A 22,914-nucleotide genomic window follows, 5' to 3' on the forward strand; every position below is an offset into this window, starting at 1 on the left:
TAATAGTATCGTCGCCGCCTTGTAATCGGGTTCGATACCCGGTGGAGGCACATATAGTGGTTCGGATCCTAGTTTAAACTGTAGGTCCATTCCCGATTAGCCTTACTATACATAAAGTGGACTTAAAAATACCAAATCAATCAATCAATCAATCAAAAACCAAAGATCTATTTTTTTTGTTCATGTTTGAGAGAAGGTATACGTGTGCCTGCGTTTGGGAAAGAGAGAGGAGTGGAGATTTGATTTCTTTTAGTGTGAGTATAACGTTTAATAGTAAAAAAAACAATTATTGCTATTTGATACACAGCAAATTTAATGTATTTTTTCCGCAAGGTGGAGAAAGCTTTTTCTAAAATGACAAACAGATTTCTTCCTAAAATAAAACTAAAACTTTGACAAAAACTGGAAGAAAATTAATTCAAATTCCAACAATTGCATTTGCAACAATGCTCATCGAGGTAAACCTAATATGGAAACAAAGAATTGTTTGAATACCATTGCTATAGTTTAGCTTTGGTTCTAGTGTCATTAGAAATAGGTGTTGTAAGAAATGTTTTCCTTTGACGGTGTTAGTAACTTTATTATTTGGTCATTTAGAAATGATTGCAGTCTGTTTTATGAATGCTAGAGTGTTGGTTCGTTAGTTTAGTGATTATAATCTTCAATAATTATTGTAATTACTAAATAAAATTTTTGAGAGCTTGATCATAAGATAACTATTGTTAGCTCTCTCCAAAAAGATAAGAAAATATTCTAACAAGAATTAATATATGAAGAATGAACAGACAGAAATAAAAATGTTATCAATTAGTACTTATCGATATGTGAACATGACATGCTTGCGAAGTGTAAAATACGAAAGAAACAATTTCAAAACAACAAAACTTTCGAAGCTAATGGAAATCATATTGTATACAATTAAGCTTTCTCAAATGAGATAGATAAATCGAAAAATTTGCTCTGCTTAAGTCAAATCTATGTAACCTATACATTCTGCCATCTGCTGAGTAAAACTAAACTTAACCTCTGAAATACGAACGGTTAGCGACATCTATAGCAACTTGGAGATATGTGCTAACAGCATTAAACATGGCCTGCCTAACCTACTCGTGCATCAAATATCAGAAATAAACATGTGAGCAGATTACGTGGTCTTTATTTTCCCCATGAGATGAATACGGGAGCTGCGGTGGTCTAGTCGGTAGCCGAACTCCGTGGCGGAGTGGTGAGCACAGCGCTCTACGACGCGAGCGGTCCCGGGTTCGAATCCCGGTTTAGACATGGATGTTTGTGTTCGTCTGTCTTGAATGAAAAATTAGATTTAAGATTAATCCATACGAGCATGATGTGTGGGGAAGGCTGCCGCTTAAGAGAGTATACCTTTATTAAAAAGAAAAGTCGGTATGGCGTCTGATTGCCACGCGGGAGACCCGGGTTCGATTCCCGGGGTGTGCAATCTTAATTTTCCCGTCCGTATCACCGCATAAATAGACTCTGGGCCTCACCCAGCCTCAAATCAATGGGCACCTGGAGAAAACCTGGGAGCTAAGGGCGGCCGAGCGTAGTGCTGATGACATCACCTTCAAAAAGGTCGAGATCGAGAATGTGTGGGGCCCTACCACCACATCCCCTAAATGTGCCTTCATGGCACGGTGCTATATGCACGGGGAACTTTAAAAAATAATAATGTGATGAATACGTGAGTAGATCAGTCAGGTCAGGTTTGATGCTCTTACTTTCCATGGCGGATATCTAGAACACAGCGAAACACGAAGATTCAATTGAACGTTCTATAAGCAATGCTAAGCATATGTAATTTTTCATATTTTGGAATATCATAGCGATTTTCCGAAAGGACAGGAAAGTTCGAAAAGAACTGCCCTCGTATCGACCAAAGGTCCAAATATACCAATATTGGACGGTGTGTGTGTGAGCACAGCCTAATATATTTCGTCATCTCTATATGCTGTGGCTAAAATGAGACACAAACATGGCGTCAGTAACCGCTTGGAATATTGAACAAATGCACACTATCATGTTAGCCTATAGTACAGCACTTAGACATACGTGTATAAGAAAAAAATACAAATTTGCATTTAAACGTTTTATCTTGGATGAAGATAGATAAAGATTGTGTGCGACGTAACAGTCAACTTTATACAGAACTTCTGGCATGTTTTGCAGATATCAACTGCACAATTTTGATATGCTTTAGCTAATATATATAGTAAAAAATCCAATCAGGGGTATCCTAGTGTACACCATAACTTACCTAACAACAAACGAAAACCATTTTAGAACACTAATTTATGTAAAAGGGAAATAGTTAGTTTATAAGGGAGTTTAAGACAGGTGAGTGGAGAAGGTTAGACAATTTAGAACTACATAATTTGTATTCATCTCCAGATATTATTAGAACAATTAAGTCAAGGCCATGTGGCATGAATGGGAGAGGAAGGAAGAGTTTACAGGATTCTTGTTGGGAGGCCTGATGGTAAGAGACCAGTGGGAAGGCCAAGACGAAGATGGAGAGACAACGTTGAGATGGTCCTAAAAGAAATCGGTAAGGATGGAAAAGAGTGGATAGATCTTGCTCATGATAGGGATAGATGGAAGGCTTGTATTCATGCAGCCATAAACCTTCGGGTTTAAGAAGGCTAGAGAGTTAGTTAGTTAATTTATATAAATATGTAGGTTATTTTTGTATGCTTGTTATTTAGCGTCGCGTTTCTTCCACTTGTGGTAAATCGTGACGATGAGGATGAATGATGTCGATCACTTAACGCGCTCGGCCGAGTCGCCAATTATTATTATTATTTATTATTTGAAGTAGGGTTACTTAACATAAATTTACATGCATTTACATAAATATGTTTCTAAAATTATTGAAATGACAGGTCAGATAATTGCCAATCAGATGCGGCGATTAAGTGTCATAACTGTGAGATCAAGGACAGTTTATAGCCTTGGTAAACATAGTGCGGGGACAAAAAGTTGCAAAAATTGAGGGACAATTGCCCCTCTCCCCTAATTGCACCCTCTGTTGCCAATATTTACATCTTTCTAAGGTATTCTTTTTTTATTACATTTCCTTCCATGTTGTATTCAATACATCCTAACTATAAAGAAAAAATATATTAATAAATGAGAAATTATCCTGTTCACAACTAGACTCAGATATTGACTTAAACACCTATTTAGTTGCCATGAACAGATTCGTAAACTTCGGTACTAAAGTGTGTGTCAGGAAAATGCATTAAAATATGTAAATTCTATCGTGCCTAAAATTAACCATTTCCACTGGTCGTGGTGCGTATTCCGATTAATAGTGCCAAAAGTGACTGAAATGCTCGAAAGTGCACCAGAGGATAATCCATGAATTCTGCAAAGTGTGTTTTCTTGTCACCCTGTTTAGGTTTTCACACAGGCAGATTATGGAACTACGAGAAGTTATCAATTTTAAGAATAAATGTGGAGATTTTTAAGGGTAAGTTAAGCAGTTTACAGCTTTCTAGAAATTGCTAAATTCCACATTTTTCATATTTTCTTAAAAAAAAAATAGGGGAATATGATTGTAGAGTAGCTTAAATCAATTGTTGATATATACTACAACGATTCTCTTTCAAAAGCTAACTAACTCTCTAGCCTTCTTAAACTCGAAGGTTTATATTTGCAGCAACACAAGCCTTTCATCTGTCTCTATCCTGGGCAAGATCAATCTAATCTTTTCCATCCTTACATTTTTCCTTTAGGTCCCTCAAAGTTATCCCTCCATCTTCGTCTTGGTCTTCCTACAGATCTCTTACCGTCAGGTTTCCCAACAATAATCCTGTAAACTCTTCTTTGCTCTCTAATTCGTGCAACATGGTCTGCCACCTAAGTCTTCTACAGAACATTTTTTTAAAAATATAATTTTGTTTTGAAAACCAATAAATAATGTATAAATATTACTTTGTCAATGCAAATTTACCTTTACTACATCACGAAATTATGATTGTTAATGTACGGAATATTAGGTTCTGAGAATTTGATTTGCAGATTTTTCATTATTCACAATAATACAATTAATGTCTATTATATTTTTTTTCTTTGTAGCCCGTATTATCCGTGCCTTTTTCCTGCCTATCTGTGTAGTTTTTGGTGTATGGAAATCCGGGCTCTAGTCATAAAATACGTAAAGAGGAAGCAGATATGATTGACTCAATGTGATGTAACAAACCAGCAATGATTTTAACGAGCAAAATTTCATGATTGTTTCAGAATTTTTCTCTCGTAGGCCTATATTGCACGCAGACAAAAGGCCAAATTTTGCAACAAACTATAAAATGATTGTTGCAAAGTCATATTTCTACGAATATGTTTCATAATGAAATCATATTTCTGTAGGAAATATATTATTGCCTTTCTGGAATCTGATACAAAATAATTGTTAAATTGTTACGAAGTATCTAGGAGTGGGAAAAAAAGAATATTATACTTCTAGTGCGTTACAGAAAAGATTTCAATAAGGAACACTATGACAATTTTGTAAATGCAAGTATAATTAAATTTATATTTTTGAGATACTCTAACAATATAAACTTACATTTCACAGGATATATAGCTATCGTCATTCTGTAATACTACATAATCTTCCAGAACATTATTGCACCTAATAACCTAATAACGACAAAGAAAAAGTTTAGATACAAGGTATAAAAGAATGATAAATCCAGAAAAAATGTTATGTTATGCTGTTTAATGATTTTCTATATTTCATCTATTGATTTGAACAATAATATAAGGTTATTACTGCCATCTTTTGGTGTAATTATGGTTTATAATATTATAACTGCATCCTATGTCCCGAATGAATATATGCATCCAACAACCCCGTGAATAAGCATGACTGAATTTTGTGTTATAATAGACCATTACGATTGTTGCAGTACAAGGGAAATCCTTATGTTTCTATCTTGGCTATAAGTGCTCCCCTGTGCTTTGCACCACGCCATGAAGGCGTATAGGGGGTGTGGGGTTAGGGCCCCAAACTTTCTTGATCACGCGTTACTGTAATTCTAATAATTTATATTATAAACCTTTATGAGAATAATGATTCCCGATGCTGCAAAGGCGTAAGGGGTAGAGAATAAGGATGAGGATAATAAATAATAATATTTATTCGATGGAATTTTATAATAGGTGAAACCAGGACTAAAAGTTACTGAAAGTCAAGTTGTCATATTCATTTATTTTAGAGATCAGAGCAGAGAAGCCATGTATCTTATTGATCGCCGGTCTTGATTAAAAATTCGTGACGTTTTGTTTGACATAATGAAAACGTTTGAAAACTAAGTTCACATACTTGATGTTTTCTTGATTATCTGTATTATGAGGATTTTTTCTTTCCTTCAACATGATTTAAAGCATATCAATTGGATGAAACTGACGAAGGGACATTCAGTGTTTCCAGTACTCGAACCTGGACAAGATCTTGAATCCATCTCGCAAAACACTATGTCACTGAGGTTTCACATTCACAATTGTACACTTGCACAAATGAACACAACTTTAAATTATACTTATAGTAATGTTTGTGGAGAATCTCTGCCAACTTTAAACTCTCGCACACACATACGGCCTGAGCATCTAGCGCATGTCTGGGGATGTGTCTTCGTGTGCCTTGTTCATGTGTTGTGTGACACTTTGCGTTTCAAACCTTTATGTGGCGAAGTGATTACAATTCTTAGATATGTTTTGCTTCGTTCTTGACAATGAGTTCATCTAATTCCTAATTGTTATTTTCCTAGTCAAAATATTTTTTTCTTTTAAATTCTCGCTTAAATTAGTTTCTGTTGCAAAGGGGCCTGTGTCCTCTTGTTAATGGGAGGAAGCAAAGAGAAAGTGGAGGGTTAAGTCCACTTTATGCACAGATAGTTCTACAGTTTATAGTGGGATTCGAACCACTATACTCTATCACGGGAATCTCTGGAGCAAGGCCGCGCATAACGGTAGGGAAGGGAAGAAAGCGAGCGGGCGGAGCGAATAAGTAGACGCTGATGCAAACAGCAGCAGTGGCGTTTTCCCCTCCACGCAATCCCGTTCTTTCGCACGTGTTCATTGGTCGAGCCCTCTTGAGTCACTACTTAAGCAAAGACTTGATTTCGTTCGATTCCCGCGTGTAGGAATATACGTGCCTCCACCGGGCGTCAAACCCGGGATCGGTTGATTACAAGGCGACGACGCGATCGGGAAGACGGCAATGGTGCAAGAAACCTGTGTTAACATCAGATATTCGAAAAGATGGTAAAATAATAAACTGACTAATAATGAACTGACTATTACAAATCAACCCTTACGAACCCTTGCGGCCCTTACAAAACACCTGGGGTCGGCCCTTTTTGTTCAGGTTTTCGAGATGACGTGTTCTGGTAAACCATCCTGTACGTTATTTTAAAGCCTCACAAGAAACACTCTACTGCGTGTGTCGATGTGGTAACAAAAAAAGTGTGTGGCATTCTTGTGCGTGAGTCTCCGAAGTGTCTGAGTAACTTTTTTTGTTAAAATTTTGTCGCCTCCTCGTCGGAAACTCCGTTCTGCACCGTTGGTCACGGGGGCTGCGAGCATTCGCCACGACAGGAAGAACATGAGAGATTGGTATTTTATTATGAATAAATGAACTGAAGAAAGTCTACCACGCCCTTCATACCAATACAGTACGTGTGCTGGGAAAGAATAGGAAGAATGTCGCGTGTAATGTGCACATTTCTCAAGAATTCATTCAGTACGTAACTCTTTTTACCATATTCGCTCGCAATATGCATTTTTACGATGGTAACGAAACGACGAGACTTGAGAGAGATTATCGTCTCGAAAGTATATTTGGAAAACAGAAACTAGGGAGAGAGAGAGAAAATGAAGGTAGAGGAGAGAATCAGGGGGAGAGAGAGAGAGAGAGAGAGAAAATAAAGGCGCAGAGAGAGAATAATGAGAGAAAGAAACGGAGACAGAGAGAGAGAATAAAGGGAGGAAAATAAAAAAAAAACGTTAGAGGGAAATCAAGGTAAAAAGAGAAACTGAAGAGAGAAAAAATAACGGCAGAAAAACAGAGAGAATAAAGATAAAGAAATAAACGGGAAAGAGAGAAAATAGAGTAGGAGAAAAAGAGAGATACAGAAAAGTCGAGGATAGAAAGAGAGAGAAAATTAAGTAGTAGAAAGAGAGAGAGAGAGAGAGAGAGAGAGGAAATAAAGTAGGAGAAAGAAAGAGAAAGATACAATAAAGTAGGCGAAATAAAGAGAGAGAGAGACAATAAAATAGGAGAAAAAGAGAGAGACAGAATAAAGTAGGAGAAAGAAAGAGAGAGAGAGAGAAATTAAGGAAATAAAGAGAAGAGAGAGAGAGAAATTAAGAAAACAAAGAGAGATAGAATACATGGAAAAGGGAGAGATTGAATACTTGGAAAGAGAAGAAACGAGTAAGAAAGCGAAAGACAGAGGAAAAGAGAAATGGAGAAAAAGAGAGAGCGAAATAAGAAAACAGAAAGCAAGTGAGAGGAAGAGAAACAGAGTAAATTCTAGAACAATCTAAGAACTCAAGACATTGATTCTTCAGCTTGTAACGGTATAGTTTGTGCTTTAAAGCCGATTCTCAGCAACATACACAATATACACAACCATACATTTTTGAATCCTTGTCCCTAGGTTCAAAACTTGCAGTACCTGAAGTTCTGTGGATGCTAGTTTAGGCAGTAGACACATACCTCTTCAAATTACAACTTAACGCCCATTTACTTTTAGATATATATAGGTTTATTCATATTATATTTACAGAAGTTAATTCTTGGCCGTTATTCGCAAAATTACATTCCGGTGTACCCTGTCCCCCCCTTCCCGAAGAGAGTGTGTAGACTCGCGTAGCCACTGGCTCCACGAGTAAAAAAAAAAATATAACCCTCAGTACCAAAAAAGGTGGCTGAAGGTATGTGTGTTGTGTACCCGGTTTCCCACATGAAATGAACTATTGGAATAATGTGAAGAGAGCAAGTGTGTGTATTAAAAGAAAGAAAGTTAACATCCCCGCCGTCGGTTCACATAGTAAGGAAAGAAAGCTCGCCCAGCCGCTCCCCTCAGAGAAAACGATACCTCTTATATTGCTGTACTCCGCCAAACATCTGAGGCCGACTGCTCCCCTGCCCTTCCTATTTATAGGCCCCGCTAATGACCTAAACCGTTACTGGAAACTTACCGCTCCCCAACGGGCAAGAACCCAAACGTACAGGAATACATAGACATACACAATTTATAACATAAAAAAGGATCCAGTAATGATCGCATCATTACAAGCTCAGAAAATTTTCTGAAACGGGCAGCGAATCTTCATACAGTGAGAACTTACTCTGAAAATATAAGATTTGTATTCTTCTCACTTTTAAAATAAAATAAAATTCTCCCGTTTCCAAAAATAATTCCTGAAGAACGGAACAGAGAACTGTTTCTCGGAAAATTCGTCACTTAAAGTGTATCACAAGAGGAAGAGTCACATTGCATAAACTGCATATTTTTGTATTTCCCCGAAAATGACAAAGAGAGTAGAAAGAGTCCGAGACATTGAAGTGTGCTCCCGCCAGAAACCATAACCCCTCGATTACCAGGCGACTGCGTTACCTAGAAAAGCCCAAGAAAAAGTTCACACGTGTCCGTCTACATTGAGTCCCGTAGAACATTGTTCCCTCCAATATTTTTTCCATAGTTTTTCTTGAGTGAGAATACTAAAAGGACATCCATTTGCAACTATACCCGCTTCTGTTCGCAACAATTAACTTTCATTGTTCTGGTATTATTAGAAGCAAGAAACGACTTGTGACATTTTTCGGACATTATTATTTGCTTTGTATGCAGTGACGGTGCGTATATGCACGTAAAAGTCCTTTCAACAAGAAAAAAACACGAATGTAGTGCGAGACGGTGAAAAGGGTTTTTTACACAATGGACATTTGAGTCTTGAAAATGGTTAACAAAAGCAATTAGTCTCAACGATAAAGGGGATATTAATTTTCCAGACTGTGGAGTGAATGTGGCAAAAAACGAAAACTCGCGTGTCGTCAGATACCTGATGACAAGTGTTGCAGAACGAACAATGCGACGAAGAATTAAGAAACGTCGGTGGCGACAGTGGATCAGACCGGAAAGTGACTGAACAAAAAATTTTAAATCGCGGTGTTCCTTCAGGGCATTTGACGCCAGGGGTCAAATATGAAAATTCGTATGTAACTTTTAATATTTTTGGTGTATGAATGTTTTTTGTCGTTCTACCGTTGTTGGAAATGTTGTTTTTTTGCTTGGCAAATCTTCATTTGCTGGAATTGAATCTGCCAGTTGGTTTGCATAGAGAAGCAGGTACCTTTTCTTCATTGCATCATTCCATTTGTATTTTGGTGGAGTTACTCCGGGATCCAGGGACGCCTATCATTATTTGCTGTAAGTAACAATTTAGATTAGTGCCTTTAGAGCAGTTAGAGAGTGGGGGCAAGGGGCATATGCCGCTGATATCAAACCCTCCCTGTGTGATAGCCAATGACAACGGAGGAAGAAAATTTGGACGGGGCAGCAATATTTTCTGCAGGCTATCAAATACCTGTAAATACCGTACAAAAATTGCCTATTTTGGGGCAAAATAGTATATATTTATCTAGCCTAATTGCGCGTTTATTGTGTGTTACCGAGGGGTGCAAACTTGTTGATCGGAGGGAGTTTCACACTCCTATTGTGGCATCACCAGTGACAGGTGGCGTAATTAATTCACTTCTCGGATCTTCTATAGATACACGAAAACTCAAAAGTGCTCATTTAAATTTTGAGAAGGGCGAGTCGATTTTGTTTCGTTTGACGATAAGTTTTTGATTTGGTCTATTTTATTTCGCTTTTCTGCCACTTTTGGCTAATCGCGATGACGAGTATGAATGGTGATATGATGAAATTGATGAAGGAACACTTACAAAGAACATCCATGCCCAGGCCGAGATTCAAACCCTGGATCCCTGGCGTGAGAATGGGCGCCTAAACAATCAATGCGATTAAGTCTTCTTTCACAGAATGGTTAAGAATAACAACTCTATAACTGAGCTGACAACTTGCGAATACTGTTTAATCCGTACGGACTAAATGGGTAAAACTTACCCAGTCATAAAACTAAATATGTTTTTGATCACTTCCGATTATTGTCTGAGGCCACCCTTCTCAGTATCTTCCCAATGAACCCTTCCGAGTGTCGGGACCTTGAATCGGCTATCAGTTACAATGAAGTCGCCGTAATAACCGGTGTGCAATCACAGCGGAGAACGGGTTCAAAATTAGTAAAATTCTATTAATCAATGAAGGTATTGCTAATTACATACCTTAAAACAATTAAAATTCCGACTTGAGAAGTAATTTTTCATTTGGGTATTTTTACCTGTCGCGCGTCCTTATACGTTGTGGCAGGAAGCGCTCTTCTTACCGTTTTTTCTTTCTCAGTTTTTCTCAACTTTATCTTTGCGTAATGAAATAAAAATTTTCAAACTTAATAAAATTAGGTTATTCATTGAAGATACGAATTATTTACATGCTTTGAAACAATTAAAATTCGGACTTAAGAAGTAATTTTCTTCTGGGTATTTTATACCCACCACTCTTTCTGCCGCGTTAACAATGGCAAGAAAACAACTTGCAAAGAGAAGAAATATGTCAATCAAAATTTCATCAAAAGATGGCGGGAATGGGTGAATGCAGTTGGCCACTATTTTGGACAACTCTTATAACGCAGTTTATTATTCGCTATGCAATATACGAGATGTATAATTGTCTGCATGCTATAGATATGCGCGTAAAAATAAGCGGGACGTCACGGGTCGAAAATATCAGCATCCGCTGGTCACGCGCTATCTTGGCCCAGAGCTAAAATAAACGTACTGTTAGTTTTGACGTTTGGTAGAAAACGTTTTCTTGAAACACAGCGGACATTTTGGGTCGTAGATACTCATTTAACATATTTTCATTAATAAGAGGAAGAAACGAAACTTGTCTGTATGTGTAATGGAGTAAAGATCAGAAATGGGAAACCTTTAAAAAGATTACAATCAACGTAAAAATTGCTTAGGTTCTCTTTTATTTCAGTCCACAAAAGGGCCAAAATTATAAAAAGATATATACTTCGTAACACAAGTACACAAGTGCCATCTCTTGGTATTATTGTAACTATTATCTGGGAAGATTACTTATTTGTATTTATTTTAATTCAGTAATTTATATTTTGAAAATCAATACCGTTATAAAAATGTAGAGCCTATGGTATGCAGCAGCGGCATGCGAGTTCCTTTCAGCTTTCCATATAATATCGTGCTTATAGGGGGATTATTGGTTTAATTTTCCATTTTTTCCAGTTTTCTGTTAATATAAGGTAACTTTCGCAATCTACATCCCCAGCAATTTGGTTCGTGTTCTCCATTCTTGGTCTATCTGTCTTTTTACCTTCAATTGTGAGTATGGTATTCAATACTCCCTCATGTCTCAAATGTCGTACCATCCTTCATTTCTTTGGACTATTGTTTTCCACAGGCGTATCTCGCGAGATATTGGTTCGTTATATATATATATATATATATATATATATATATATATATATATATATATATATATATATATATATATATATATATATATATATATATATATATGTGTGTGTGTGTGTGTGTGTGTGTGTGTGTGTGTGTGTGGGGGGGGGGGTGTATGTATGTGTGTGTATATATATATATATATATATATATATGTGTGTGTGTGTGTGTGTGTGTATATATATACATACATACATACATACATACATACATACATACATACACACACACACACCACACACACACACACATACAGGGTGCCCACCGTGAGACTCAACATTTTAAACAAATGTAGTGAAAAGGAAAATTTGTATACCATATACATGAAAATGATAACGACACTCACAAAAATTCACTTCAGTGCGCTTGCACACGCGCGCCTTTGGTGGCACGAAGAATGTCTAACCTGTAGTCAATTTCACGCCACGTGTTGTTCAGCATGTCTACTAGGACAGAGTGTATGGCATCTCTTACGCCATGTTTCAAGTTCAGTATTGTACACACGACGAAAGTTTCGTTGCACTTGAGTAATGGATTTTGTTTCTCCATATCACCACACAACCTGTGCACGATCGTTTGGAATCGCCATTCTAGAAACAGATTTTTTTTTGTTTTAGTGCCACTGTGGTTCTAGAGCGAAATACATTATCACGTAACATTTTTTGAATTTCTGTTTCTACTTTTATTGGAATCACAACAGTATGACTTGAAATGAAAAAGAAAGAAACTTTCAAAATGTTGGAGTCTCATGGTGGACACGCTGTATATCCAAAAGTTTTTCAATTAAAATAGCATCCACGACTATTTTGCTAAATAATTGTTACATTTGCAAAATCATAAAAAATACTCTATATTGCGCCTTGGGTGCAAGAGGTTAACAAAAATAGCTACTCTTAACTTGTAAATTTGAATAAACTTGAAAAGGTTGAGCCTGTGTTACTCCTATGACCAAAAGTGCATCATTATTTGTGCACTTAAATATGCAACATATTTGTATCCTTGACACATTTTGGGTTTTGTATTTAGAAAATTACTGATATTTAGAAAACTTCTGTTTCTGAAATAAGAAGGTTAGGTTCTCAATTACCTCTTACTTGTAGTCACTTGCATAACATGTAGTTTAATGTGGTTCGTATATATTGTACTTTGATTTTAATAATGTTCAATTAGTTTTAATTCATGAACAACGCTGTAGGTTTCATGAAATGTGGTACAGCAAACGTTTTGCCGTTCAATAAATTTTGTCTTTGTTTTTTATTGGACTGCACAATTCGCATTCCTGTCCAGATATTATTAGAATAATTAAACCAAAGAGACTTAGGTGGACAGGCCATGTGACACGAATGGGAGAGGAAAGACTAGTTTACAGGATTTTTGTTGGGAAACCTGGTGGTAAGAGACCTGTAGGAAGTCCAAAACGAAGATGGAGGGATAACGTTGAGATGGACCTAAAGGAAATCGGTTAGGATGGAAAATTGGTTGATTGATTTCCTTTATTTTACTTCGCCTTTTATGCCTATTTTGGCTAATTTGCGAAGATAGAGATAGATATGATGAAATGGATAAATGAACACTCACAAACGTCTATGCCCAGGCCATGATTCGAACCCGGACCCCTGACGTCGTAGCGCGATGTGCTAACCACTCCGCAGTAAGGATGTAAAAGATTGGATTGATCTTGCCCAGGATAGGGACAGATGGAAGGCTTGTGTTGCTGCAGCCTTAAACCTTCGCGTTTAAGGAGGCTAGAGAGTTAGTTAGTTAGAGAATTTTCATACATTTAAATTATGCATATCACCCATGATATCGAACCAAAACCAGTCACAATCGTCCTACTAATTGTTATTAATTATGAAACTTCGTGGCGATATGATATAATTTAAAGATGGAGGTTCCCCTTCAATTCTATATTTGGAAGAAGAACGTTCCCGCCAACAAACAGCCGTTTCATGCAGGCACATATCTAGAAATATGTTTCGGGGGGTCCGAACCAAGCGTCTCAGGAATAATAATAATAATAATAATAATGTTTACATTAAAATAATTAAATTAAATCAAATCAATAGTAATTACAATACATAAGTTAATATTATATTATTATTACACGAATAGGTAAAGAGATTGTGTAAGAATATATATATTACAGCACATATTCATTACGTAGCTTACCTGTCAATAATTTACATAAAAACAAGTGCGCTGGCAATGATATTACGAGGGATGATCGAAAAAAAAGGTTACAAAGCCTATTATTGCGTATGTGTTAGACATAGCTGCTAGTTCAACACACCTGATGATAGAGGGCACTCAACACTAGTCCTCGATGTAATCACCTTCTTTGTTCAAGCATTTGTCACAATGTAGATGAGGTTTTCCATACCGGTTGCACAGAAATTCGCGTCAAGTTCTCGTAGCCACCGTGAGGCAGCTCTTTTGACATCATCACATGTCAGATAATGGTGGCCAGCCAACCAAATGGTAGTCCCCAGCTCAGCTGATATTGAGCGTAATGTTGTTCTTCTGTCCTCACAAATACACTCATCCACACGAGCACAGTTCAGTCAGTGGTTGAGGTACTGGGTCTATCGCTGTGTCCAGGGTTGTCATTAACAATACTGGTCCGTCCTTCTTTGAAGGCACGACACCACTTCGCTACATGTTGCCTTGAAATTGTCCCCTCCCCATACATCTCCACAATCTGCCTGTGAATGTCAGCAGGTGTAGTGTTTTTGGCCCACAGGAACCGCACCACTGCCCTCACTTCTACTCTTGACCAATTTTCTAGACGAGTCACCATTTTAAATGTCCGCTTCTCGGGTATACATGGTCAGAATCCGAAGTCCTCAAACTCGCAACAAGACAAACATGTTATTAATTTACACATAAATTTTCGTTACGTTACAGTGAATAAAACAAAAGTTATATGCTTTGTAACCTTTTTTTTCGATCATCCCTCGTAATATCAAATAGATGAAAAATTAAATATTTATCGAATAACAAAAATTATGTTGCATGCAGTTGGAGAAAAGTAAGTTTCTGATTAATATTTTATGCATATTATTTTGAGTAGTAGTGTGCATAAATCTTCTTCGTAATGTCATTCAAAGCAGTATGATCCCAATATAATCCTTGCCTTCTAAAATGTTCGGAGGAAATTAATAACCATCGATTATGCAATTATGCAATTATGCAAGAAATGCTACTTTTCATTACTTAATTTTAGTACTTGGATAAGTCTTTCGGACCCCTGGACTCCCCCTAAATACGTCTTTCCTGTCCTTCAAAGCCGTATGATCCCAATATAATCCTTGTCTTGATATAAGTTCAGTGGAAATTATACAACATATGCTAAACGAGTATATCGGACCCCCCCGGACCCCCCTCTATACGTCCTTGGCCTCATGATATTATTAGAGCACAAAAATCTTAGGTTCTGGTTATATAATAATTAAGTAATTTACAAAAAAAACGTTAAAACAGGTAATGAAAAATCTAATTTTCTCCATTTTTGTTACTATATATCAGACAATGTATCCAGTACACATATATATATATATACTTGATCCAATAAATTGCCCAATCGATTTTCTTTCATTTGGTGCAAAAACGAAGGTTTTATCTCTATCTTGTGAGATGTTATACGCTTTTAAAGATTGCACTACAAATACTGACGGCGGCCATATTGATGACGTCATATCTCCGAAACCCGCAACGGGATTCTTTGGGACATTTTTTGACTAGTCTATTAGGTTTACAGATTCGAGAGGACTATATATTTGCAGAATGTGGAAGCTTTTCCCAAAATCCCGCTTTGATGATTGTATGGATACGCCATGAGCACCGTTACTCAGGATATGAACGATCGAATATTCCACCATGATTTTTTCCTTATTTTCTGTCATTTACCTGTGGCGTATGAACACGAAAATTGTAAGTTTCACGAACAACCATCAATCTTGGCAGAATTGTTCAAGGGTGAATACATGCTAAAGTTGTCGAAATTTCTCTGTTCCATACGGGAAAATTATGGTCATTAGCATACGCAATGGCAATCTCATGTTTGTGTTTGGAGAATGTGCATTCTACCTATACCAGTCATATAAAAAGCAATTTTTGTGAACATACACGCATCCGGAAATATGTAAAGGTGGCTCGAGTACTGAAAAACAAAACACTTTTTTTTTGTTTCAAATACTGAAATGTGATTTCAAAATTCGTTCCACTGTAAATTATCGTATTGAAGCGCATGTCCTTACATGACTGAGCATGTACAAAAAATCTTTGCAGTCACCTCGGTGGCCAATCACACCCAGAGGTCAAGACAGTACCTTTCCACCGAATGTTATAAGGTTTTAGTCTTGTCGTCGACACTTTGTGAGTGTCACATCAACAATTATAGTCCACTATCATCTCTGCAATTAGCCATAACTTGCAAGAAAACAAGCTGACGGAAAAACAAACATATAATAATTTTTGTGAGAATTTATTGTCCTGTTTGAAAGTATATAGTATACAATTTCTATGTAATAAACACCATTGAGAAATGATTCTGGAAAACAATTAATTAAGTTTAAAATAATTGCATCTTAGCCGTCGCCCGTGGCGGAGTGGTTATCACATCGCGCTACGACGCCAGGGGTCCCGGGTTCGGGAATGGATGTTTATGAGCTTCAAATCATCAATTTAATCATATCATCACTCATCCCCATCTTCGTAATTAGCCAATGGTGGCACAAGAGCGAAGTAAAATAAAGCAAATCAAATTTCATCCTACTTCTTGTCTGAAGTTCTATTTTTTAAAGCTCATTTATTTATTGTCGTCGGGAGAAGAGGTTTTACAAAAAGCTCCCAGAGTAACGCCGTTGCTCTGTCTTTGTCAAATAAGCTACGAAAGCCTGCCGCCATGGCAAGAAGAGCTTATTTCATCAACTTGATTCGTTTAAGTTACTTAGAGTACATCTCTTGCCGCATGCTGTCATTGCTTTGAACGCGCAATAGATAAAATGGACAATATTTCTCGGTGGTACTAGTTCAATAGCTCTTTGTACATACCAATTTGCGTACCTCCCGGAAATGAAATCACAAATGCGGCACGGAGTAAACATCCTCCCCAAAGCAAAAACCTTAATTCGCACACTGCTAGGTAGTACATATTTTTTGATGCACTAGTGTACGCAGGACATTTTTCTCGGAGGGGGCTTAAATTGTGAAGGTTGATAATTACACAGGTGAGAGAGATGCACAATAAAATATTTCGATATAGCCATTTTTAACCTTCGTTTCAAAATTTGTTCGAAGACGAGACTGGTAATGGGAGGTCATTAGCATACGTTGCCACCTCCGTGACCACCAGCCCGAATGCCATTTTGCTCTATTGGAGATAAACGTCCATTAACAATCAGGCAGCTAAAAAATTCCCCAAATGATACTATTCGGAAAAAACACATTGGGGTCGGGGCACATTAGACGTTTATTTTGTGAATTGAAATATCTAGTCTAATAAATCTGCCACTTTCATTCCTTTAAATTTTCTACAAACTCGTCATTGTGATAGAAGATAAATTAAGCTTATCTTCTCCTGTTTGTTTAAAAAATTATGCTTGTTATTACTCTTGTTAATACAAAGATTTATTCTACGCTTCATTAACTTTAAATTAAGTCATACTTTATCTGGTTTTCTCTTTGAAGAAAAGTAGACAGCTGAAATATTGATAGTGCCATCTGGTGGTTCTTAAATCGATTAATTTAATGTTGGCAATTTGGTTTGAATGATGACTATTGTGGCAGACGAAAAATAAAACTTATATTCTCCAGTTACTTTTGAAAATCACTCTTGTTGTTGCTGCTTTTAATACAGAGAGTTATCTTACGTTTTCAATAACACTAAATTAAATGAAATTTCGTCTGATTTTCTCTTTTGAAGAGAAGCAGACAGTCGAAGTATACGTGTTGCCATCTGCTGAGACTTACAGCGATTGATTTAATGCTGGCAATTCGGAAGGAAGAATAATGTCTCATCATTAAGTGTAATTGAACTGGAAAGAACACACCCCGAAGGTGATACTTATGACAATTTCGTCCGTAAGATCTCTGAGAAGAGCGGCCGATGTAGAAGGGCTTTCTCGTCCAGTCCCGGCGTTTAGATATTATTATCCACTGTAATACGTCTTATTGTTGGGAGACATTTGCCCGAAATGCTCTGTCTTTATTCGAAATTGGTCTTGCGTTAGTTTCCGTCGCAAGGGGCAACGGCAAATTAGGAACGAATTAAAAGCATTTTCACAGTCTGGAGACATGGAAATTACTTGTGGATTGTTTGTGTATTCAACAGCAGATAAAACAGTTGCACGTAGAAGACAGAGCTGGCTACAATGGTTGACACGATCAAGTGTTCTGTACATGAGAGTTTCATCAAAACTGTTTCGTTACTTCCAGTAATGTGGTGTGGTAAAATTCGCGTCTTTTTCAACAGAAAATAGTTGCTAATCGTTCTGGACGAAGACAGAGATGCATATTCATTCACTTCACTGTAAGTAACTTTTTTTTTTATTTGATTTTTTTTTTTATTATTTAGCGCTTTTCTGCCTCTTTTGGCTAATCGCGAAGATGAGGATTAGTAATTATGTGGTAAAATTGGTGAACCATACGCAAGCCGGGACTTGAACCCGGGGACGCTGGCGTCGTAGCTTGCTGTACTAACCACTTCGCCACGGAAGTCGGCATTTTTGTATACCGTTTGTTTTGTAAAGGTAACGCCAAAATGCATCATATGATGCATGTGAGTATTTCTTTCTATGTCGATCTGTACTTTAATGCATCAATTGATGCACTTTCCTCCACTTTTCTCGATGATGCATTTAAACGTTTGGTCTGAGCTAGAGACTTCATGCATTTTTTGTTTCAACTGACGCATTTACATTTCTAAGTGTAAATTTGGTTGAAAAATTTACTCAGAAGTACGCAATTTGAGGAACGAATTTAATATCCTTTTTCATTTACTTTCTAAATTCTTGTAAAATGTTCAAGGTCAATCATGTTCCCGAAATAATTTCAGTCAAGTAATTATATCTACTCCCTTAAGCTCTATTATCGCAGAACTTGCGAATTTCAAACAAAGAAGTCTGATCTGCAATTACTATACAATGAGAATTAATCTGTATATTGACAGTGTATTGGTTATAGATCTTCAACCAATTGCTAATGAGAATTATTTATATTATGAAATTAGTATTTGAATCCAAATTAATTGCACAAGATTTTATCCTTGTAGTATTCGCACTCAGAGACAATATATTTCTTCTTTTATTTGTTAGGGATGAGTTGCTAAATGTCGATCGCAGTTGTCGGTTTTTAAACTCTCATTGTACGACAGACATTTCAGTCCACTAAATTTTATCTTTCTATCTGTAGTAGATTCCCAACAGTGAGCAATAATAAGACTTACTTTTGAGATATCAGAGGTTATACATCTCGTATATCAATTGAAGGGTTCGGGTGTAAAACATGGTAAGTGACATTTGGGTCATTTCTGAGTTCATTAAGAAAAGAGGTTATTAGAAGCTAAACTGCAGATAAATTGTTTTCGTGTTGTGTTTACCGCTTTCAGAAGGCTTCACTGAGTCCAGTGCAAGTTGTATGACATGGTAATTCCACTCGAAAATTGAAGGATGGCACATTTTACTTTGTAACTCAAAAATTACCAAAATGTCCCTTACCATGTTTTACACCCGAGCTCTTCAATTGATAACTTTCAAATCGTTAGATCTTTAGGTAGATCTTTCCGTCCGCTAAGTTTTATCTTTCCATGATTAGTAGTTTATCAGAAATAGATATTTATCGACTGCTTTCCTTTATTGACTAGAACAAACAAATGACCCATACGATCAAGGTATCGACTGTTTACACTTGGTTGTTTGATGGAAATAATTTATTACATATAATTCATACATTCTTTTACGTGTGTGCTAGGCAAGAAAATGTATGCACTTGAACATGTTTGGTGAGCAGAACATTTTGTAACTAAGCGAATAATTGCAAGTAGAAACTTTAATTAAATCATTTTAATAAAGTGTCAAGATAGGTAGTCAAAATAAAAGTATATTTTACCTCACTCGCATTCATTGCGCGCTACGACATCTTGTGCTGATTCTATTGAGTCAATGTTTTGTAGTAAAAAAATACGTCACTTAGGAGAAGAATAAAGTGTAGATCTGGCAACATTGCGGGCGATTTACTGGAGTTTTTGTTATTTCCTTTGAATTGTCATGGCTCGAGCATTGATGTTCCTTTGCAAGTATCGCCTCATAAATTTCATCTAAGCATCATTTATCCTTATGGTCACTATTCGTCAAAGGTAGAACGAAAGCAAAACTTAATAAGAAAAATACAAAACTGTGCTTGATCTTCCAAAAGTCATTATGCAGTTTCAAAGTCCAATAACTGTCCATGTACCAATGTTACAAATTTACGATAAAAGCATTTCAAAAGTTTTCCAGTAATAGCTATTAATAAAAAAAACATTTTGTGCTAATTATAGTTATCTCATAAGTTCTTGAGGTGCAGACGCTGCTGGATGTGAAAAATACGTAAAATATATTCATTGTATAATTTTCTGACCCCATATATCTCTAGAAAATCATATAATAGGTAGTGTTGCCCACGAGACGAGACTTTGGCCTGTCTCGTCTCGTGGAGTCTCGTGGAAATGCTGTCTCGTCTCTAAAATATTCGATTGTCTTATGACACATGGTCAATCTCGTCTCGTCTCGAATTTTTAAAAGCCTGTCCCGTCTCGTCCCGTGGGCAACACTAATAATAGGCAAATAGTTAGAATCTGCCAGGAAGCCCTAGATAGACTGGAGCTGAGGAAAATAATCATCCCAAATGCTTATTAGGCTTCGAACTAGAGTATGAAGAATATAAGGGCACACCTATGGTGCTTATGAGATAAGGCACGGCTGGAAGTATGGCCGACGTCAAAACAAAGCCACTTCCGAAATTTCCTCTCTTTACGAAAAACCGCTACGATGTTCAGAATTCTGAAAAATTACATCTGCTTAGAATTCTTTCTAGAGCATTCACGTGAATCTTCGTGTGGTTTGCTATAATATTAGCAATAGTTTAATACGGGCTTACGAGGTCACGAATTTCCGGCGTCATCCAAATACCTTAAAAATTTATTATGGCCGTTTTTTTTAACTACTAACGGCCATTACATAATCATCAATGTAATTTTAGTTACTCAAATTTTTGAAATATTTTTATGCTGCAAGCAACTATAATTTATAATCATTATCTATCTGCGTGCATGAAAAAAATATTCAGATCTAAATAGAAAATAGTTATGTTTTGTAAATTAACAGTTATGCTGTTAATTTTTTAACAGTATAATATTGTTAATATTATGGTAACTTCTAACAGTGCACCTAAAGAAACCTGGACGTACATAGTTGTGCAAATTTTGACTTTTTCATCTCGTGCAGTATTTGAATATTTATATTGATCAATTCCTATGCTAACTTATATGGCCAAATAAACAGCCATAAGTAGGTGCATATTTTACCGATAATATTTATCCAAATGTAACACCTATTTTTCCCGGGACCTTGAATATTAAAATGGGACATTCCACGAAAAGTGCTCCTACTCCATGTTAGCTAATAACGAAATAAAATAATATGGAAATTATTATTGTTTTTAATTGTATTAAGGTTTACATGTTTGGGAATTCATATAATTTGCGCATTTCACCAATAAAATTTACTAGCATCTGCAGCCAATATGCTTCACAGACAAATGAAGTCAAAATTTGCTACATTTTTAAAGCATCACACACGTAAAGCACTTTTGTTAGGTTTTCATGCATTCGGCCTATGCCACCATATTCAAGTTTTATCACTTGTTAACAGACGCCACAAAATACTTCACAATTCTATGAAATCAGTTCATTATAATTATTTTAATCCAATCTCATGTCTAGAACCTTAAATTTTGTGTGTAAAATGTCACACACGTAACACTGGAATGCCCCAAATGCTTTTATCTCAAAAGTACGATTTAGCACATTTTTAGTTTTGGCATTGGTGTGACAGCATATTAATTTGTGTGTTTGTTTGTTTGTTCGAACGTACTCAAATGGGTACAGCTGACACCTGTTGTTTGGGTTTGATGACTAGTGAAACTACGCTGGCTAAAATAAAATGTTTAGTAACGCTGATTTAGATAAACACACACCTGACAACTTTCTTCACTTACGGATGATTAATCTCGAGTCTTTAACAGAGCGTGTAATACGACCAGAAATTGTTTTTGTTGCTGCCTTTCGCACCTTTTCTTGCAATTAATTGAATCGTTCTGTTGACCAAAGAGAGACTGACAAGCGTAATGGATGGCCAGCCACGGCTTGTAAGTCGATTGGTGCGGCCAACCGGTAGTGTGAGCTACAAACCACTCGAAACCTTTAACAACACCTGCTCATTAACTGGAGCTATCGCTGAGCTTGAGTGACACAAGCCATTACGATAGAAATCTCTCCGGAGTCCACTAGCGGGAGAGATGAAAGCATTGGTGTTTCCGCTACGAAGGCATTTGTTGAAGGTGTTATTCGCTTATTCAGTCTTCCGGGATTAAAGATCAAGGGGAAATTGGTCCATTCAACAGCTGCTTAAGTATATTTTATATATTAAAATTATATTGCAGCTTGCTTATTTTCACTGTATTCCAATGTAGTCATTGTGAGTCGTTTTCCTCCAGAACAAAACTGAATTATTTGAGAAATAAATATGATTCGAACCTCTGGCATTCCGCTAATCCATGACATCAAAGAGATCAGCCACATTTGATGTGCTAATCATTCCAGTGTCGCAGTGGGTGTAAGGGGTGAGACACACAAATGTCAACCGCAGTACACTTGGACTGCAAACAATTTTCCCTAGTATCAGAGCCAATATTTTTAAGTAAAAGATTTTTACAACGAGAAACTATGGAAGAAATATCTCTGCAAACAGAGATTTTTTACAACTAAGTAAGTAGAACATTAAAAAGTGAATTTCAAAAAAGATTATCTTAGTATAGAAAACTTTAGCTGAATAGTTCACACAATCATTGATCTTATTTAACCCTACCTGTGACAGCTGAGAGGTCGTTTTGACAATTGTGCAATGACAATTGTGACTGGAGCACTTAAGCATTGAAGATGATCGGGCTTGAAAACTAGTCCTGAACACACTAAGCCAGTGCTATTCAAACTATGCGGCGCGTTTCCCTGGAGAGGCGCCGAAGTTCCG

At 36.7% G+C, this 22,914-nt stretch overlaps 1 protein-coding gene across 1 annotated transcript in view; it reads left to right on the forward strand.

Moving 5' to 3' along the window:
- The first annotated feature begins 3,469 nt into the window (after positions 1–3,469).
- LOC145985159 (uncharacterized) overlaps positions 3,470–22,914 on the forward strand; it is a 225,845-nt gene continuing 206,400 nt past the window's right edge. The window contains exons 1-2 of the mRNA XM_083118840.1: positions 3,470–3,487; positions 9,357–9,458. Coding sequence (XP_082974966.1) covers positions 3,470–3,487; positions 9,357–9,458 — 120 coding nt within the window. The remainder of the gene's footprint in view (positions 3,488–9,356; positions 9,459–22,914) is intronic.

This window comes from Lepisma saccharinum, chromosome 1 (genome assembly GCF_977018435.1).
Source record: "Lepisma saccharinum chromosome 1, izLepSacc3.1, whole genome shotgun sequence".
Lineage (NCBI taxonomy): Eukaryota > Metazoa > Arthropoda > Insecta > Zygentoma > Lepismatidae > Lepisma > Lepisma saccharinum.